At 46.6% G+C, this 19,767-nt stretch overlaps 1 protein-coding gene across 5 annotated transcripts in view; it reads left to right on the top strand.

Moving 5' to 3' along the window:
- Nucleotides 1-19,767, top strand: part of LRRC42 (leucine rich repeat containing 42) — a 300,779-nt gene that overhangs the window by 6,540 nt on the left and 274,472 nt on the right. For 3 of the 5 annotated variants that reach the window (XM_069642154.1, XM_069642153.1, XM_069642152.1), the window contains exon 2: nucleotides 8,239-8,714. In XM_069642154.1, coding sequence (XP_069498255.1) covers nucleotides 8,242-8,714 — 473 coding nt within the window. In that variant the 5' untranslated portion in view covers nucleotides 8,239-8,241. Of the gene's footprint in view, nucleotides 1-7,661; nucleotides 7,724-8,238; nucleotides 8,715-19,767 lie in introns of those variants that run through there. The other 2 variants (XM_069642156.1, XM_069642151.1) reach the window with 2 other exon arrangements.

Here is a 19,767-nt window from a genome sequence, read left to right as displayed (position 1 = left end):
ACAATTCAATGAAGGATTTTGAAGTAATTACTTTGTGGTAAATTGCCACAAAATAATTACTGTCGGCAAAGTGACATGGAAAACTTCTATGGATTTCACTGATTTACCACTTGATTGATATACTTATGCTTGTGGTTGATGGCCCCAGAGCCCTTTTGTAATGGAATATATGGGACTGTCTGTCATATCCAATGCTTCCAATTGTTGAGACTTCAAAAATGAGCAAGATAAAATATGTTGCCCTTGAGAGAAAAGAACAGCTGGCTCTCTAAGTGAAATGCCTAGATCCACTGGGACGAGTGGATTTAAGGAGAAGCATTCCTTTGGGGAAGGGAGAGAGGATTGTGTGCTAAAGCAGGAGAGGTCCCCTGATAACACCACTTTAGCTGGAGACCATGCCGTAGATGAACAGCGCGCACAAAGTTCAAACTTGCTCGGAGCTAGCAACAGAGAAGCTATCCGCTTGGAGGCTGAAGGAAAGAAGACTCTGACCGGAGCTGGAGTAACGGTGGTGGCATGCTGCCCAGCTAACACCGCCGAGGGGAAGCCGCTACAGCTGATGCTGTCCCCCAATGAAGAATGCCAAAGCTGCGATAGAAGATGTGCTGCGTCAGACGAAGACGCTGGCAAGGAGAGGAATGAAGAAGGGGGAATGCCCTGAGGTACCTGAACCGTAAGCAATCCCGAGATGTTCCCACCTGAAAAAGAAGGTAATGGGGATCCCGGTAAGAATGAAAACTGAGGCGGGAAGCATTCTAGGAACTTTTACACTTGTCCCAGTAGAAACGAGCTAAGTGAGAAAGTAAATCTGACAAACCATGAACTGTAAAAGTGAAAGAAAGCAAATCCTAACCCACCCTGAAGGGGAAGCCAATAGAGTTGAAAGAGGAAAAGATTTGTTGCTAAATGTGAATTACATAAATAACTGAGGGGGAATACTAACTAATCCTGAAGGGGTGACAAATAGACTTGTAGGAAAGATTGAAACACAGCGACACAGAGCAACACCGGTTCGATTCCCTGGGTCCGCGCTTAGAAGCCTCTGGGTATTAACCTTGTAAAAATAACCAATTATACATTTCGAGGGAAGTGAGGAAGGCTGGGAAGCCTTTATGATCTACAACTTAAAGGAAACGCAGCATTATCCTGGAAAGAAGGGAAGGTTGCACCAGAGTACAAAGTGAATGACTGGTATAAGAAAGACAGAAAGACAGGAGCAGAAAGTCCAAGAAGCCTTCATGAGACAAAAACCGACCAGAATCAAGGAAAGTTGTTATAACAAAGAAAGGGAGCAGCAAAAGCCGTTTGAGAGATTTGCATGAGCTAATATAAGCAAAGGCTATTTGAAAATTGCATTTTAAACTGAGTTCAAGACTAAAAAGAACAGTGCAAGAAGCCCCTGCCAGAAGAAGGGAGACATTATTCTCCTGCCCATATTCTTTTTGGTTCAACTTAGTGGGTAGGATCAGATAGTATTCGTTTTTGGACAGGATTTAGAAGCCGACTGATGTGCACCTTTAGTGCACCTTTAGTGTCATATTTTAGACACTAAATTTTAGATGGTAAAATATGTAGAGAATACCCCATAGCGGTTGGGACAGTTGGGTTTTCACACTCTCATTTACACTATAATTTAATAAAGTCATTTAAAGATGCCCTCTGCATGCTTCTGATCTGCCACATTTTTCTCAGATTGCATTGCCAAGCTTGTCGCTGGAACAGGCCGAATTGTTGGGTGGGCCTTTGGTGGAAGTGGACTGGGAGTGGTGATTGCTTCTCTGAAATCTCAGAAAAATGCAGAAGGAAGCTGCTGGCAGAATTTTACAAAGCTTATAGTGATATACTAGTGAATTTGAGGCAGTCTATGAGGCCGGGACTCTGCCCACGAGTATGCGGGAATCTGTGATGGCATCTGTACTCCAATCTGTGAAGCCATAACAATTCTGTGAATCGTGTAGACCACGGTGCATCCCTTCCCGGGGGGTCCCTGAGAGCTCAGCATGAAATGTTTAAAAAAAAAAGAAAAAAAAAATGTGTTTTGTTTTTAGATTGGAAGAAATGGGCAGGGGCGGCTCACATGGTCAGGCTGAAGCATGAAACTGACTCGGGCAACAATGAAAAAGTGGCCTGCAGTTGTAAATGGATATTTATTCCTTTAGTCACAGACTGGGCCTCATTACAACTATGGCGGTACGGTAACAACGGTGCCGGTAAGCTACTGGTACCATTGCTACCGTACCGCCATAGTACGAGTTGTGCTTGCGGGTGCCTGACAGTCCACCAGGTCTGAGCTGGCAGGCTGTGCGGCACCCGTGAGCACAGCCGAGCTCCCCATTCCCATTTAGCCCTATGGGGCTCAAATGGGAATGGGGATCTACTGGTACCGGCAACCGCGAAAGGGCAATTACTAGGTCCGCCTAACTCGGCATGACCCGGTAATTGCCCATTCGTGGGTGCCGGACCCAGATGCAACTCCGGCGGCAGCCGTGCCAGTTTTACCGGCACAGCTACCGCCAGGGTTGTCATGAGGCCCACTGTTCAGGACCCAAGGGGGCGCTTTATGTTAAAATGTAAGTAAATTGTGATATACTCAGCAACAATGGTAAAAATTACTAACTGCATAGTGAAGTAACTCAAACTGGCCCACATTGGCCAAAATGGTGGCCCATTTTGACTGGCCCACACTAGCATTTTACATTTTTGGTACAGGCATTGCCCTATAGGCCAGTCCGAGCCTGGCGTTTTAATCCATAATGGCGAGCGGGCGCCTACCCAGTGGCTCCTCACCCATTATGGAGGATCTAAGGAGCCAGCCCAGTGAAACAGTGAGCACTCCCTCGGCTGATTCTTTTCAGCTGAGGGAGTGCTCCTGGGCTGGCTGAACTGTCAAAGGCATTTTGATTCTTCAGTTCAGTTCTCCAGCCGCACATGCTCACTGAGCCATGCAAGGCTGGGGCGTTTTGCTTTGCCAGCATTACATAGCTCATTGGAAATGTTGGCTGGGCCACTGCATGTCTGTATGTCCGAGGGGGAGCTCCTGCGCCTCCTCGCACATACGGACAGAGCAGCCTGGAGCAGGGTGTTTCAGCAACCACATGCAGGCCAATGCAGAAGGTACGTTTATGTTAATTATTTTTATTTAAATGTGTATGGATGCGTGTATGCTTATGTTACGAGTGAGTGTATGGTGATGGATGCTCGTCTGAATGATAGTGATTGCTGTATGAATGTACAGCGCCTTGCATACACACATAATCATGTTGCTTGTGTTAGGCCCAGTGGGACCCAGGGGACAGGGATGGTATCTTTTTACTGGACATCTATCATAGATGTCCAGTAGAAAATGTCATGCCTGGGCCCCCCAGCACCAATTGCAAACTGTTTGGCTATTTACCCATTTTATTGTTAAAAGTATGCTCTACAATGCAACATTTTAACCCATTATTTAAAAAACTTCAGGGGGGAAAACCCCCCGAACCCCCCTTTATTGGTTCGGGCTCCCTCACTATGCTCGGTCGCTATGGCATTTTTGGGGGAAATAGTTATGCCCCTCCACTTAAAAAAAATCACCAATCACCACTGGCCCTCTGACTGTGTTGGGAACGGGATGGGGGGAACCCAGGAACTATGGTGGGAGCACAATGGCCGGGAACCATGGGATAGTGGTGGGAGCAGAGTGGTGATAGCCCAGGGTGTGTGATGGGGTGGGGAGAGACCAGGGACTGGGTAGCAGTGGGATGAGGGAGCCCAGCAACTGTGATGGGAGCAGGTGATGGCACGCAGTACATACTGTCCATTTGGCATTTCTGGGGGGTCCCGGCCTGCCAAAATTTTGCTCAGGGGGGCCACGGCCAAAAAAGTTTGAAGACCACTGGTGTAGACCATTGTCGATGTTGAATCAGGAAATCAAGATTCTTACTGCCCTGCTTACTACGAATAGTGATCTGCTCCCTTATACATTTAAACCAGACAGAATTCGTGCCAGGTAGGAATATGTCCCTGAATTTGAGGAAACTTCATGTGGGACTTGATCACATAAGGCTCACTATGCGGTAGCCTCGTTAGATGCTGTTAAAGCTTTTGATTACGTATATTGGAACGGGATGTATGGTACTCTGAGTACATTTGTGGTTGGTGAGAGCTTCTTACGATGGGTGAAGTTGATCTATACTGTGCCTATGGCCAAAACTGGTAATGTATGTCGGAACCGTGGGAGCTGTAGAGTGGGACGAGACGATGTCAGTCGTCCTGGATATTCATTTTAGCACTGGAACCAATTGTAGTGCATCTATGGTCGGAGTTTGAGGACACATGAACACTAGTGGATGGCAGAAGGCGTCTGATTTCTCTACATACACATATGTTACTCCACATGCAGAGACCTGAACATAACCTGCCGCTGATAATGGTGGTGTTAGATAATTTCGTTAAGCTTTCCGGTATAACTATAAGCCACGATAAGTCATGCATTTTACCGTTGTCCACGAAGAAATGTGAATTACCTGAGGTAGGCATTCATTGGGCTGCTGACTCCAGTATTTGGGAATCAACATCTGTCATAATATTAGTGATTTACATGATAGCAGTACGGTAAGAGCATTGGACGGATTGGTGCGATCTGTGGGCTTTTGGAAGAAGCTTTCATTGTCCGTAAGTGGGTGTATGGCGCTGGCCATGATGGTGGTCTTGCCTCGTCGCTTGTATTATTTCATGAATGTCCCATTTGATATTCCCAGATCCTTTATCAAATTGGTGAATTCTGTGGTTAGAGTTTTTTTTCTGTTTTTGGGGGGTTCTGGAAGACATAAGATTGCGATGGTGACACTCTGCTTGAGATATGAGGAAGGTCGAGTACAGCTCCCATGGTTTGAACTATATTACCTGGCAGGCCAGATCCAGTATCTGTCTTGGTGTCTGTCTGATGAAGCCATGGGTGATACAGATTTGATACGGGTAGCTATTCGGACGGTTATGCCGAAAGAGGCATTATGGATATCAGATAATTGTTTGTCATGTCAACCTTCTTTCTTGTTGTTGAGCAGGATGCTCTGACTCAGAATGTGGAGACTTCTAAAGCTACGAGACCTGTACTCCACACATTCCGCTTCCAGCCACCATCTGCAGAGACGTGGGGCATCTTGGTCTTATGAAGACGTGGAAAACCATAGGGTTGGCCACATGGACTATTTTTAGAATTTTTGAGGTGGTAAGGGGGTATGATCTACACCCTGGGCAGTTTTTGATGTATATGGGACTAGTGAAGCTGTCTGGGAAAATGTGGCCCGACTCGTCTGAGGAACCAAAGATGGATGAGACGCTTGCACTGCTGTACGAGATAGAGGATTGCTGGAGGCGAGTGTTGAGGTTGTACAAGAGACTATTGTCTGGTATAAGTGGTGGGACGTTCAAGGTTAAACCATCATGGGAGACGGATTTGGGTTCAATAAAGAGGTTGTGGACTGGGATAGGGACCTGCTATATGTGCGACAGGCCTCTAGAAACGCACAACATAAACCTATACAATTCAATGTCCTACATGAGACCTACATGACACTATACACACTGTTGAGATTTTCTCCGCTGGTGTCTCCCGGCTGCCCCATGTGCAGCACTGACCTGGCAGATTTCATTCATATGTTTTGGTTTTGTCCAGTGATCCAAGGCTTTCACGGATCTGTACGATAGAGACTAGAGGGGGCAGATGGAACTACATTTAAATGGACACCTGAAACGTGTCTGCTTGTTATTTATTCTCGCTCAAGAAATGCTAGATGTGTGACTAAATTGTTGGACCTGGCCTGCGTATTAGCAAAATGTAGGATAGCTGTGTTTTGGAAAGAGAAAGCAGGCAGTTTTCTTTCTTTTTTTAAAAACATTTTTTTTGTGGTGGGAAGATATGAAAAGATGGTACACGGCTGAGACCACGGTGTGGTATAGAGCTCTAAGGAGGGGAATCCCACAAGTTTAATGGCAACATAGTGGAATGGAACGCTCTTGTGCAGGCTCTGTTCCATCCCTCGCATGATATGCCCCCCTGAACAATTAGCCTGTTGATTGGATATAGTGTTTTTGAGCCTTTTCTCTTTGGGGGATGGGGTGACTTCTCTTAGTTTGCTTTGAATGGTGGAGACATCCACAGGATATGTGATGTAATTTGTAGATGGTAAATGGAAACCCGGGAAGTGGCAATGTATGATATGACTGTACATGCTTGGGTGGTTGCTGACAAGCTGTTTTTTTTCTATACTTTTGCATTTTGGTTTATATTGGATGTATGTCGGTATGTGATTATTCTGAACATTGTATTATGAATGTTGAATAACAAAAGGATTTAACCAAAAAAAGCGCATGATTTCTGGTTCAGTGAAATCATCCATTGTACCATGGGCCGACCTGGCCTCAGAAGTAATGCACTACCTTGTGTATCTTCTCTCATGAAGCGCCAAGTGGGGGGGACAAACCACTGCACTTGGCAGGCGTGATTTAGGTTTAATTTCTACAGTACTAAAAGGACCCTGCACAGGAAGTCTTGGGCGTAAACAATGACTCACATTCGCACGCCACAGGGTGGTGGGCACTCTTTGCGTAATATTTAGATGTAGGCTCTCTCGAGCCGTGTACCCATGGCTATTGGGCAATAAGTGGTCCCCAGAACTTAGTTGCTTCTTTGGAATCTCTGGATGATGAACCTTTGTGTTGGCACCACCAGCTTTAGACACAAAGAAAGCTTCTAAAGGAGTTGGAGTTACATCGAGAAGCACTCTCTACTCGAGAGCCCACTCTCCACATTCAGGTTTGCATTGCTAATTCTCTTTTCTTCTATGTTTTTCACTACTCTTGTAATTTCTCCCACTTTCGTCAACTGCCCTGGGTCAACATGGCCTTCACGTGCCTTCCTTCTGTTTTCACCACCACCCCCTTCAGTTTTTGTAACACCTCCTTCCGATATGACCACTTGCCCAACTCTTTACTGTCTCTTCTAATGTTACAAGCTCTTTTTCACACCCTAATGATATGGGCTTATCCTCTGTTTTTACTACTTTTTCCGGATGTTACTACACCTCCTAAACATTCTCCACCTTCTCCTGTTAGAGCAACCTCCTCCAGCTCCTCACCCCTCCTCCTGATGATGATACCTCCTCCTGACTTTCTCTAACTACTCCCGATATATAGCCATCTCCTTCAACTCTTCACCTCCTCCTCCTGATGTGAATTCCTTCTCCAGACTCTCACCAACTCCTCCTGCTGCCTTCAACCCCTATCCACTCCAACCAACCACGATCCATGTATGGTGCATCAAACTAGTCCAACTAGTAGCCACAACCTGCCACAACACCCAAACTGCTAGACTGAGCTGCTTCTCTTATAGAGGGAGATCTCCCCTGCACCTACGTGGGACTCTGGGTGAGGTGCTGCACATGTGGCTCCCCACTGTTGAAGGGTTGGGATTGTATGCATCTTTGAGCCTCATTTGGGATGAATTAAGGTTGAGGGTCTAACCTAACTCTAGTTATGATTGACATCTTGGATTTCGTGCAGGTCCCAGGAGAGCCACCTCTGTCCAGACCAACCCCAAATGCTTTTGCCGGGCATGTGAGTAAGGTTGGGCGTGTGGGGTTTTATAGCTGGTTTTAGTATTATTCTCTTGTTTCTCATAGTGTTGGGTGTTTTTGAAGATCCGCTGACCCAGGCTTGTCCGGGAACAATGCAGATTTCCGACGAGGTGGGTTCATAGAGCTGCAAGACCATGGAGAATCCGCTAAGGTTCTCATTTTGTGGTACTGCGTAAAGGAGCATGGTTTTAAGGACCCTTACTGGGGAGGGTGCTCCTAATGTTGTTGATTGCAGCTTAGTGACGCAAAAGCAAAGGAGAGTGCTTTTCTCCTACGATCCCGGGGAGGCATCTGGTTCCCTGAGCCACTCTCCAGGATATCCACACAGTCGGGATGGTAGGGGCAGAGGACATTTTGAGACCCCCTTCAGAACTGCCCTACTAAAAATCCATGGCTTTCTTTTTCTATTTTCTTTAGTACATTGTACTGTAAAGTTCCCCACTCGGCTGCATGATTCTAAGTATGTCTTTGGATGGTAAAATGCCCCCAACTCCCAAAGGGACGATCTGGCTCGTTCATATCAATTCAGTCTTGTAATCATACCCTAATTGATGCTCTGTGTACTAATTTTTATGTTGTTGCATTTAAGATGACTGAATATTCCATTCTCTTTTTGTGTTTAAAGAGCATGTCTAGTGGTTTTCATTCCGAAGTCAATTCCTTGGAAATTGGGCCAGTCTATGTGCGTGAAAATGGGAAGCTTCACCTCGCAAATGAGACATCGGACAGGGACAGAAATGTCAAGCATAAGCCAAAAGGTACACTACGGCTGTTTACCAAAGGATTTTCTGTGGAGCTGTGTATGAAGAAGGATGACCCTGCCACGCAAAGGAGTGATCACTTCATCTTCACCTACACTAAAGAAGGCAGTCTGCGTTATACCGCTAAATCTCTCTTCAACATGGTGCTGGGCTTCATCTCGGACAATGTTCATCATGTAGACTCGCTGCTCGATTTCCCGGAACAAATAGCGGAAAAACTTTTTTCTGCAGCTGAAGCGAGGCAAAAGTTTGCAGAACCTATCACAGGGTCTCGGGCTTTACACAAGTTCACTGAAGCCTATGGAAAACTGGTACTTAGTTCATTATGTCTTCGGAACAGGTAAGAATAAGCAAATTATGCATTTCCCTTGTAAAATAAATAAGAATCTTTGATGCCCACTTGATTATATTTTGAACGAAAACTCCCAATATGAATACATTCCGTTTTTCGTTTGCAGTGTAGTCTGAATAATTGTAATTATGTTTCACAGTAACTCCAAATAATGTAGCCTTGTTCTATAAATATACGGCATTGAAAATACTATTGCTATTTCATATTGCGCTCCCTTGTTCCCACCTCCAAAATATTTTTTTAAATGTTGCCACTTATAAAGTGTGGAACAAGGGCACTCTTGGCATACCCCTTGGAACATCTTGGATGGAAAGCCTCAAACTAGAGTAACATTTCAGATATGGAGCTGTTTTTCTAGGAGGAAAAATTGGGTGCGGGTGCCGCCTGCTCTGCGTACACTGCGGTAGTCCGCGTATAGCGCTATGAACGAAAGGCTTGGAAAACACATTTTTCTTTAAAAAAATAAAATAATTTTCATTGCTTTAAACAAACACAACCAACACAAACCATACAATAATTCCATTCTTAAATAAATATCATGCCATATTTACCACTGTTACCCACCCCCCCCTACCGCGGTATTCACCTCTTTGGGTGTCTCCCTTCCTTCTCCCTCTGAAGAGTCTTCCTTATCGGGGTCAGTTAAATTGGGGTCCGACAAGGTTGCTACCAGCTGCTTCCAGGCTCCCAGTGTCTCAGCTTCTTCCCCTCCTCTATTGGCCGCCTCACTCTATATCACTGTTTCTGCGTCCACCCATTTCTGGAGATCATGCCACCATACGTCCACTTTCTGTCCATTAGCTGCTTTGCACCCCATGGCTATTCTGCGCTTAGCCAGTACATAGGCTAGGCCCTTGAGTTTGCTGATATGTGCTAGCTTACGTGGTCTGGTGGAGCCCCCCAGCATGCATGCCCACACAGATTCCACCTCTGTTATCCCTTTCTCTGACAATCGGAGGGCCACCTCCCCCCAGAATTTCCTTATTTCCGGACACGCCCAGAATTTGTGTATCATTCCCTTCTCCGCCTCCCCGCATTTGGGGCAGGTTTGTATCCCAGCATTCTTGAACCTAGCAATCATTTGGGGGGGGTGGGTCAGGTACGCCCTATGCATAATATAAAACTGTATTTGGAAAACACATTTGAGGTTATTTGATGGCTGATGGAGGGCTTAGAAAGGGTGGAGCTGTGAAATAAAGATGCCATGGAGCTGTTTTTTTTAGATGAAAAGGGGGTTTACAGCTGCCTTCGAGTCTGCGGTCTGTATTGGTGTCTACAGACATAATTTTAACTGCAGGGGGTTCAGGGCGAGCTTTGTTGTTTGAGGGTGTATTGTACGTACTTGTTATATGGTTTAATATATTGTGGTGGTTGTGGTTGTGGCCAGTGGGCAGATTCTTGGGGCTACAGCCCCAAGAATCTGCCCACTGGCCACAACCACCCCAGTAGTAATGTGTATAGTAATTATAGGTAATGCAGTGGGGTGTATAGAGTGTTTGTAATATTGAGGAATTATATAATTGAACTGTATATGGTATTTATGATTGTAGTAATTGAGGATAGTGCTTATGGAATATGTATTTGTTTATACTTGGTATGGTTACTTAGTTGCATGCAGTAATGAAGGTGGAAACTCTGGTTCATTTTCTGTGGAGAAAACCCAGTACATGGATAGTTTAGGAGCTTTAATTGCATACAATTTACATATGCATTTATTTTTTTGACCCTCATAAATAGTACATTCTATGTACTATGTTTGGTACAATATTAGCGTTTCATACACTGTTGCTAATCATTGGGAACAAAAATCCATACAGGGTTAAAAATTAAAAACGATTATAGTTATGTGAGTGTAAATATGAGAGTATGTTTGTTTGAAGTGTGATTAAGGGAATGTTTGAAGTAGTTAGATACCTGTTGATGAAGAACCCCTTAGAAGAAAGTGGGTCCTTCTACTGCCATGTCTTCTTCTTGCTTATAGAGAAGTGCCTCAAGAAGGGGTTGGCTTCAGCCCCTTTAAGCTCCTCTATGGTCCTCCGGTTAGAGGTCTATTGGCCCCAATCAAGGAGGGGTTGGAGAGTGCTCCTTCCCACAAGCCAGTGAGAGTCACTGACTATGTGTTAGGTCTCCGAAGGAGAATGACACACATGATGACAGAAGCATCTGATAACTTGAAAGCAGGTCAGGCTCTGGTTAAACATTGGCATGACCAGAAGGCCAACATGGTTGAGTTTACTCAAGACCAGCTAGTTCTAGTTTTTTTTTTTTTTTAAACAATTTTTATTACATATTTTACAAACAAAACCAATACAAACCAAACTTGCAGTGAAAATATCGATAGTACTGTGTTCGCATTGTTCATTACACAATTTTCGTCAATACTCCCCTTATCCCACCCCCCTTACGAGCCTATTTATTCCATTCACTTTGTATCCGCACCGCGTGGTGGGGTCTCATTTTCAGTGGATTCTGACAAGTCTTGTATCATTCCAAACAGTTCCGTTTCCATGCCATCAGGGTTCCTACCTCTTCCTCGCCCCCTATGTTACTTGCCTCCTGCCATACTATGGTCTCCGCCTCCGCCCACTTCTGCAAATCCTTCCACCACATCTCCACACGAGGCCTATGGCAAGTCTTCCATCTCATGCCAATCCTCCTTTTTGCAAGCACATATGCTAAATCCTACAGTTTATCGACATGTTTAAGGTTCTGCGATCTGGGGAATCCCCCCAATAGGCAGGCCCATGCTGAATCTATGACTATATTGACCCCCTTTTCCACCAGCTTCCCAGCTATTTCTTTCCAGAAGCGCTCAATCACCAGGCAGGACCAGAACATATGTACCATATCAACCCGTTCTTCGTCGCATTTGGGACATGCTTGCCAGGATTTTCAAACCTCAAAATCCTCAGGGGTGTCATGTATCCCCTGTGCTTAATATATAATTGAATCTGTTTTAATCTAGCATTTCTTGACACCTATCTAGCACGCTCCCACATCCCGTCCTCTATCGGGACTCCCACCTCCGCCTCCCAGTCTAGTCTCAGTTGCGTTAGTTCTTTCCCAACTTTGGACATCATCATTTCGTACATTCTAGAAATCTCATGCCCTCCTTCCGTTATATCATATATCATGTCTACGGTAACATCTGGCTCTTCTTCTAGTACTGTTTCAGGCCAAGTTGTCTTAATTTTCTGCACCATTCTGTGATATGTAATATATTGACCCACATGTAACCCCACTTCCTCTCCCAGCTCTTCAAAATTTATGATAGTCCCCTCCTGCCAAACATGTCCCATAGTTACCAGCCCCACAGATTCCCAGTGGTTCCTAATTGTCATTCGCAGCTGCTTGTCTCTCCCAGCCAACGCAACCAGCGGTATCTGCGGGGGGCATGGGGCTGGGTTTTCCATCATCCGGCATGCTCGGCGCACGATCCTCCACCCCAGCACCATCATCTCAGAACGCGCTTTCATTTCTGTCTTGGGCAGCCAAATCATCTCTTATATATAAAATGGGGCACAGTCTGCTCTAAGCAACCTGGATTCAGGGGTCGCTTAATCTGAGAACCATTTAGCAATATAGTGCAGTTGGCTCGCTATGTAATAAACCTCAAAGTTAGGCAGTTTTATTCCCCCTTTTTCATAAAAGTTCTGCAACTTCCATAGTGCCACCCTATTCCTGGTACCCTGCCACAGGAAATCTCTGCATATGCCGTTCAGTCTGGTGAAGAACTTTTTAGGTATTAGTACGGAATGTTCCCAAAGTAATGCAGGAGCCTGGGTAAGACCACCATCTTGAGCATTGCACCTCCCCCCATCATTGCTAGAGGCAACTTCACCCATCATACTCTTTTCAATTTTCACTATGGCTACCTCAGTGTTGTGCTTATATTCTTCTTCCACCGTGTGGTACACATCTATCCCAAGGTACCGAAAAGTATCAACCGCCCAAGGGGCTTGCAGCACCGGCAACCGCCCGACAGGGCTCCCTTTATAACTACCTAGCGGGAACATAACAGATTCCTGAGGGTTCACTGCTATGCCAGACAGCCCCGCATACCTTTCCACAACCTCCAGAATGTATTAGAGATTCTCCTCCGGTACAGCAGCAAATCATCTGCATACAAGGAGATCAAGTGTCGCTCCCCTCCCACCTAAATGCCTATAGTTTCGTACTGTTGTCTCAGGTATATCGCCAGAGGCTCTAAAGCTAATATGTACAGCATAGGGGACCATGGGCACCCCTGTCTGGTACCTCTACCTAATTGCCATCTTTCAGAGATAACTGCACCTGTTTTGACTCTAGCCAGCGGTTCACTGTATAGCATCTTTGCCCATCTTATGTATCCAGGCCCCATACCACAGCCCGCCAGGGCTGCCAACAGCCATGGCCACTTGACAGAATCAAAGGCCTTCACAGTGTCTAGGGACACTATTGCCATTTCACCCTCATTCTTACTCCCCCATTCAACCACCCGGTGGAGCCGTCTATGATTATGAGTGATGTTCCTATTCGGGACATAGCCCGTCTGGTCGGGGTGTATTAGTTTGCCAATGACTCTACGCAGTCTGCTTGCCAAGACAGCCGTCAATATCTTGCTGTCCTGATTCAGCATTGACAATGGTCTATAGGAGCCACAGCTATGTCTGGGCTTATTAGGCTTGGGAAGCGGTACTATGATCGCTTCTCTAAGTGACTCTGGCAGCCGTCCTATCTCAAACGCTTCATTTAGCATATCCAACATCGGGGGGGGAGTACTTCTGCTTTGTATACTTTATAAAATTCACTTGGAAACCCGTCTGTCCCCGGGGTCTTACTAATGGGTAGCTGTCTCCCCACCTCTTCTAACCCCTCCAAGGTGATTGGTGCATCCAGCTCCTCTCTCTCTTCAGCACTTAATTTAGGCAAACCTATATCTTCTAGTGTATCTACTATTTCTGCATAACTGCTTTTCTCCTCATCCTCATATAGTTCCCTGTAATAATTTGCAAACTCCTGATTTACTACCCTACCCTGCCATCTTCTCTTGTTATCTTCCTAATAGTAGGTCTGAGGATCTCGCTCTTATATAACCATGCCAAAAGCCTTCCTGTTTTGTCTCCTCCCGCATGCTGTCTTTCTATATATTTTTTGTAATTAAGATTACATAATCTTTCCCATTGCTCTGCACATGTCTGTTGCAGTTTAAGTATCAACTCCATGTCTCTTTCAGTGTCATCTCCCCCCTTCAATGCCTTTTCCAATTCCCTTTCTGCTTCCTGTAGGTCAGCCAGGATTCCTCCCTGCAGGCTTTTAGATTTTGCTATTGCTACACCCCGCATCACCACCTTAAAGGCTTCCCATAGCGTGCTCGCTGAGTCCACGCTACCCGTGTTCACCTCAAAGTAGTTTATAATCTCCTCCCTTATGTCTTCCCTAAAAAGGGGGTCTTTAAGCGCCTCTGCCCGGAGACGCCATGTCGGGATCCTCGCTCTTGGGGGGCAGTATTGCCAACCAATAACCAAGGGCGAGTGGTCTGACGGGACCCTCGCCTTATATTCTGCCTGCACCGTCTCCATCATTATTTCCGATGTGGCGAAGACATAGTCCAGCCTCGTATGCAACTGTTGCGGGGCAGAATAGTGCGAGTACTGCCTTTCTTGGGGGGGTTTCATTCTCCATACATCCGCCAGACCAAAGTCGTCTAGCAATGTCTGCAGCGCTTTTGCCGCCGGAGCAGGTCTATCAAACTTCCGATCTGATCTGTCTACCCTAGGGTTTAGTACACAGTTAAAATCCCCACCCCAGATCACCGCACTCCCCATACACATGCTAAGATTAGTACTCAGGGTTTTGAAGTATGTTGCCGTATTCTGATTGGGGGCGTAGGTGTTCACAATACATATCTCCCTGTTCTCCACCAGTCCCCTCAGCATAACCATTCTCCCATCTGCTTCCGCAGTTTCCTGCAACAAGTGAAATGGGACATGCAGCGCCACCCAAATGAGCACTCCTCTAGCATAGGCAGAGTACGTGGAGCCCGCCATGACCCCTTTCCATTTCTTCACCAGCGTTCCCAGCTTTTCCCGTGTCGGGTGAGTCTCCTGTAGCAACGCAATATCTATCTTTTGTCTGCGCAGGTATAACCTAACCTTATTCCTTTTTAGATAACTGTTGAGGCCCCTGACATTCCATGTAATTATTTTAAGGTCACCCATGGCTTGTTAGAGTTCCCCTTCCCTCCCCATCAGTGCAGGCCAGTGCCCCTTCCCGTTTCTGTATATATAGGCTTGTGTCCCAGTTCAAACTTCCCCTAACTACAAACACCCCTCCCTCTTTCTCTCCCGCCACCCTTCCCTTCCCCAACTTCACCCCCCCCCCCCCCAACAGTTGCCCAGCTCCATCCCTGGATCTCAGGCTCCCCTCCATCTAGCACTTTCTGGCGATAGCCTGTACTCGAAGCTCAGCAGGGTGAGGTAGCCCTAATGGATAACCTACTACTACTACTACTATTTGGGGGGGGGTAGGGTGCATGTGTTCTGCCGCTCCTGTTCGCTGTAATTAACCACATGCTATTGTCCAATTTGTCTACGTAATCAAAGCTCTATATTCTAGTCCAATGCCGCTCAATAGAGTCAAGGGTATCCAAACCTAGCTTCCGCGCCACCCATCCTGGAGACTGCTGCGTCTTGGCAAACACATCCATCGTGGGCTGCTTGCTCTTGCTCTTGATCACTCTCCCAGACATCCTGCGACCCGGGGCGAGTGTCCCTTGTCATTTCGTACTCTATTCAGCCGTGTTATCTGCGGGTTACTCCTGGTTTTCGGTTAATATTTCAGGGTACCCTCTTGTGGTCCTGCGCACTGAGTGATCCCCTCGAGTGGGTTATGTCCTCCCACGTGTCAGTTAGCACGTCTGCCTCACGGCGCAATTTCACCCTTTGCGCCCTCCAGCTTCCGCTCTTGGAGCACAGCCCCTGTGTTTTTGTCCACTTATCTGGCAGTGCCTGGGTGCACTATCCGTCTCCTCATGCAGGTTATAGGTGCTCTCCCTGCCCTTTGTAGTGCTATGGTTCCCAGACCCCTTCACAGTGCAGGGCAGGCGTCTAGCGCACTTAGGTGCCACAGTGTCTCAGCTTCCCACAGGGACACAGCACCCAGCTATCCTTCGTTAAAGCTGTATGTCTATTAAGGCATTTAAGTTTCCCTGCAGACCAAGGGCGTTTATTATTTCCTTTCCATGTGAGTAATCAGCATTTTTTACTGAAGCTCCTGTTCTCTGCTCTTTATTCACGTGGGCACGGTATCGCCTCCAAAGCTTCATATGCAGGGATGCGACAATGTTTCCTCAGCATCTTCTCCAGCCCGGCAGTGTCTTTTGGCTGCGAGCAGTGCGGTCGCGTTGATGCTGCACGCAGGCAGTGTCTCTTTATTATCAGCTACGTGCCACAATGTATCGGCTACGTGTCGCCCCAGCGCCCTTATATTTTTTAACTGTTAATATGTGGCGCTGTTTCTTTGTGTACCGCGGGTCCTTCACAAACCTTGTGTGGCGGCTTGAGGCGCTGCACGAAGCTCCGGCTGGCCTCACCTGCACCGCACGGGGCTCTGGAACCCCGTCGGAGTCGAGCGAATGCCACGATAGTTGCCGTTTCCCCGGCTCTCCAGAGCCCGGCTCGCCGCTCTGTCCTCCTTTCCCATGCAGGGCGCTACTGCCTCAGGCAGCGCCGTGAGCCGCACAAGGCGAACACAGCCCTCATTAGCCCCAATGGGCATCGCACCGTCTCCGTACTCCGGTCTTTCGCTTCAGCTGCCTCCGCCCCGGTTTATGCCGTGGCCTCCATCACATTTCCATATTTAGTCTTCGATTCTGCCCCGCAGCGTTTCGGCTGGGCCGCTGCCTCAAGAGATATTATTAAAGGATCTCTAACGTTCGTGTATGTGTCCACTCCGTTCGGCAGCCGACTTCGCTACAATGTTAGTTCGGCAGTCATTTATTACAGTACAAAATGCAAGCTTCGATTCGTTAGCGACCTTGCATCTGCCTCCGCTCGCACACTCCCAGCAGGTATGCGTTCGGCTCGCTGCTTCCTCTGATCTTGCCCGAGGGCACACGGTTACATCAACGCCGTGCAGCCAGTCTTCCGTGGAAGTGCAATGGAGGCAACCACCTCACCTCCTAATCCTCTGTTCACAGGCTTTCAGTCCTGCTCCGCTGCCTGGCAATTCCCCCGATGATGAAGCGCCGCCCCGAGGATCGCACCAACGCCAGTGGGCACCCAGCGAGGGGCCGCTCAATGTCCACGATCCAGCTCGATCGTTATAATGGCCGGGGCTTTGTTGTCTGCCATTTTGGGTCCATTAGCGTCTCCAGAGCCGCATGATCAAAGTTCCATATAGTCAATGCTAAAATTCACCAGGCGGAGGTCTCCATCAATAAACACACTAGTAAGTGAGTTTAACAATCATTTATTGCAATGCAAAACTTCCGCGGAAGGGCTGACTGCAAGATACACCATAGGGATGCTATCTAGAGTGAGCTACTAACATTACAGTGAGCAGGCTTTTTATAGGAAAACGTTTACATTGAGTCTTATGACTGGCGCAAAGCCCAGGCATGTCCTGACATACAGTTTCCTGCCAAAACACTTTTGGCTGTTATTCCAGCCCTTGCGGTGACAATTTACAAAGGCCGGACATTTGCAAATGGTCATTACTCATATAGCTTATCTAAGCAAGTCAAAATATCCTTCAGGATGCACGTGTAATCTTTAACATGCGTGATCGTAAAAACAAGCTAATTCATCACATTTGACACAGTGGGGAATTTGCAAACTACACATATCTTACCGCGGTAGTGATAATAATATCCATTCATGGGCTGCTGGACAATAGCAGGACATATCTTTTACAGAATGACGCACGAGCTCTGACACAAGTTCCCCTTCCCACATATCCCAGAGAATAACAACTCCGAATATAGATACGCTTTATGCTTATGTTTCGGGAAAGAGTGCGGATGCTAGCAATCATCATTCATAGAGGAGACCCCAGGGTCAATGAATGCATGCTGACTCGCACGGCAGCTTTAGACAGGACGGGAAGTGCAAGAGTTTTAACAGACATTATTTATGTAGCCTTTACAGGAACGGAGAACAGAGGGGACATTCCTAAGCCTGTGAGTAATATCTGTTCCAGGCGAAAACCCTGGGCCTCGTGTGCGGACACAAAAGCAGTTGGTTTAACATGGACATAATGCTATAACATGGGCAATGGGTTTAAGTCTTGCTGAGGCAAAGAAACATGACAATTACATGAATTTGGTATTTACAATATCCGCTGCACTCGATGGGCTCGTTTCCTTCAGCAGTTGTAGGGCTCATGTTCCGACGCATGCACCAGCATTTATGGAACATATAAGTTACTTTGCACGCATTTTCACGGATCGACGTCGGATCAACAGGAGCAGCTGCACTCGGACATGTCCTACTCCATGGCTGCTTAGCCACGCCCTCCCGACCAGATAGTTCTAGTTATGGTACCTACAAGGCAGAGGGCCTTACAGGACAAATGGATTGGACCCTTCAAGGTTGTGGGCAAACTTGAGAGGTCAACTATTTGGTGGACTTCCCAAGGAGGCCCCCAGGGTCTTTCACACCAACCGCCTAAAGGCATATGTATCCAGACCAGAAATGGGAGCTTTGCTCTTAGCATCTGATCAAGAGGAGGAGTAGAGCAAGCCTCTACCTGACCTTCTCAGGGGGAAGTCTTTAGATGGAAAAATAGGAGATAATCTCTCTTCTGACCTGACGTTCAACCAACAGGAGGAGTGCAATGTTTTATTAAATCAGATTGCCTCCCTGTTTCATTGACAACAGGCTTGACCCCTTGGGGCCAGCATGATATTCTTACTGGTGACTGTTTACCTGTCAAAAGCAGGGGGTACAGAATGTCAGACCATGTAAGAACCCACATAAAGGAAGAGGTCAAGAAGATGCTTGGTCTTTGGGTAATAGTCATCTACAAGTCCATGGGCTAGTCCTGTTGTACTAGTGCCAAAGTCAGGATCCAAGGAGTTGAGATTATATGTGGACTACAGAGCTCTTAATGCAGTCACCATGAATGATGCCCATCATTTACCTAGGACAGATGAACTGGTGGATAAACTTGGTTCAGCCAAGTACCTCAGTACATTTCACCTAACATCAGGCCATTGGCAAATGTCTCTGACAACCAAGGAGAACTGCATTTTCAACCCCAGGAGGCCTTTATCAGTTTAAGGTAATGCCTTTTGGACTAAAGAATGCACCTGCTACATTCCAAAGGATGGTAAATTATGCCCTGAATGGGATAGGGGACTTCTGCATGGCATACCTGGATGACATTGCAGTGTTCTGCCCTACTTGGAAAGAACATATTGACCACCTAGGATATGCATTGCAGGCTTCTGAGCAGGCCTATCTGACCATAGAGGCAAGCAAATGTCAAATTGAACAGAGTAAAGTGGTCTACCTTGGACATGAGGCAGGAGGAGGTGAAATAAGGCCATTACCTAGCAAAGTACAAGTTGTACAAGACGGGGCCACTCCTACTACTTGCAAACAGGTGAAAGCCTTTTTAGGTCTCACTGGTTACTATAGGAACTTCACATAGAACTATGGGACCATAGCTTCTCCCATGAATGTGATCTCCTTACCCAGATTCCCCAAGAAGGTCAGGTGGAATGAGGAGTGCACCAAGGCATTTGAAGGACTTAAAACCCTTTGTCAAGGTCCAGTCTTAAGAGCTCCTAACTACAACCAATCCTTTATTGTACAAACTGATGCTTCAAATACAAGAATAGGTGCAGTCCTGAGTAAGCTGGATGAGAGAGGCCTATCTGCTTCATCAGTAGGAAACTGAAGGACCGTGAAACAAGGTGGGCAACCATGGAACGTGCATGCTTTGCCATTGTGTGGTTTAGACCATACTTGTATGGGTCTACTTTTGTAATTCAAACAGACTACCAAATCTTGAGATGGTTAATGCAGATGAAGGGGGCGAATCCTAAATTGTTAAT

Source organism: Ambystoma mexicanum, chromosome 1q, assembly GCF_040938575.1.
Source record: "Ambystoma mexicanum isolate Mex_15411 chromosome 1q, UKY_AmexF1_1, whole genome shotgun sequence".
Lineage (NCBI taxonomy): Eukaryota > Metazoa > Chordata > Amphibia > Caudata > Ambystomatidae > Ambystoma > Ambystoma mexicanum.
The sequence above is the reverse complement of the archived record's forward strand: the minus strand, read 5'-3'. Positions and strand labels throughout refer to the sequence as shown.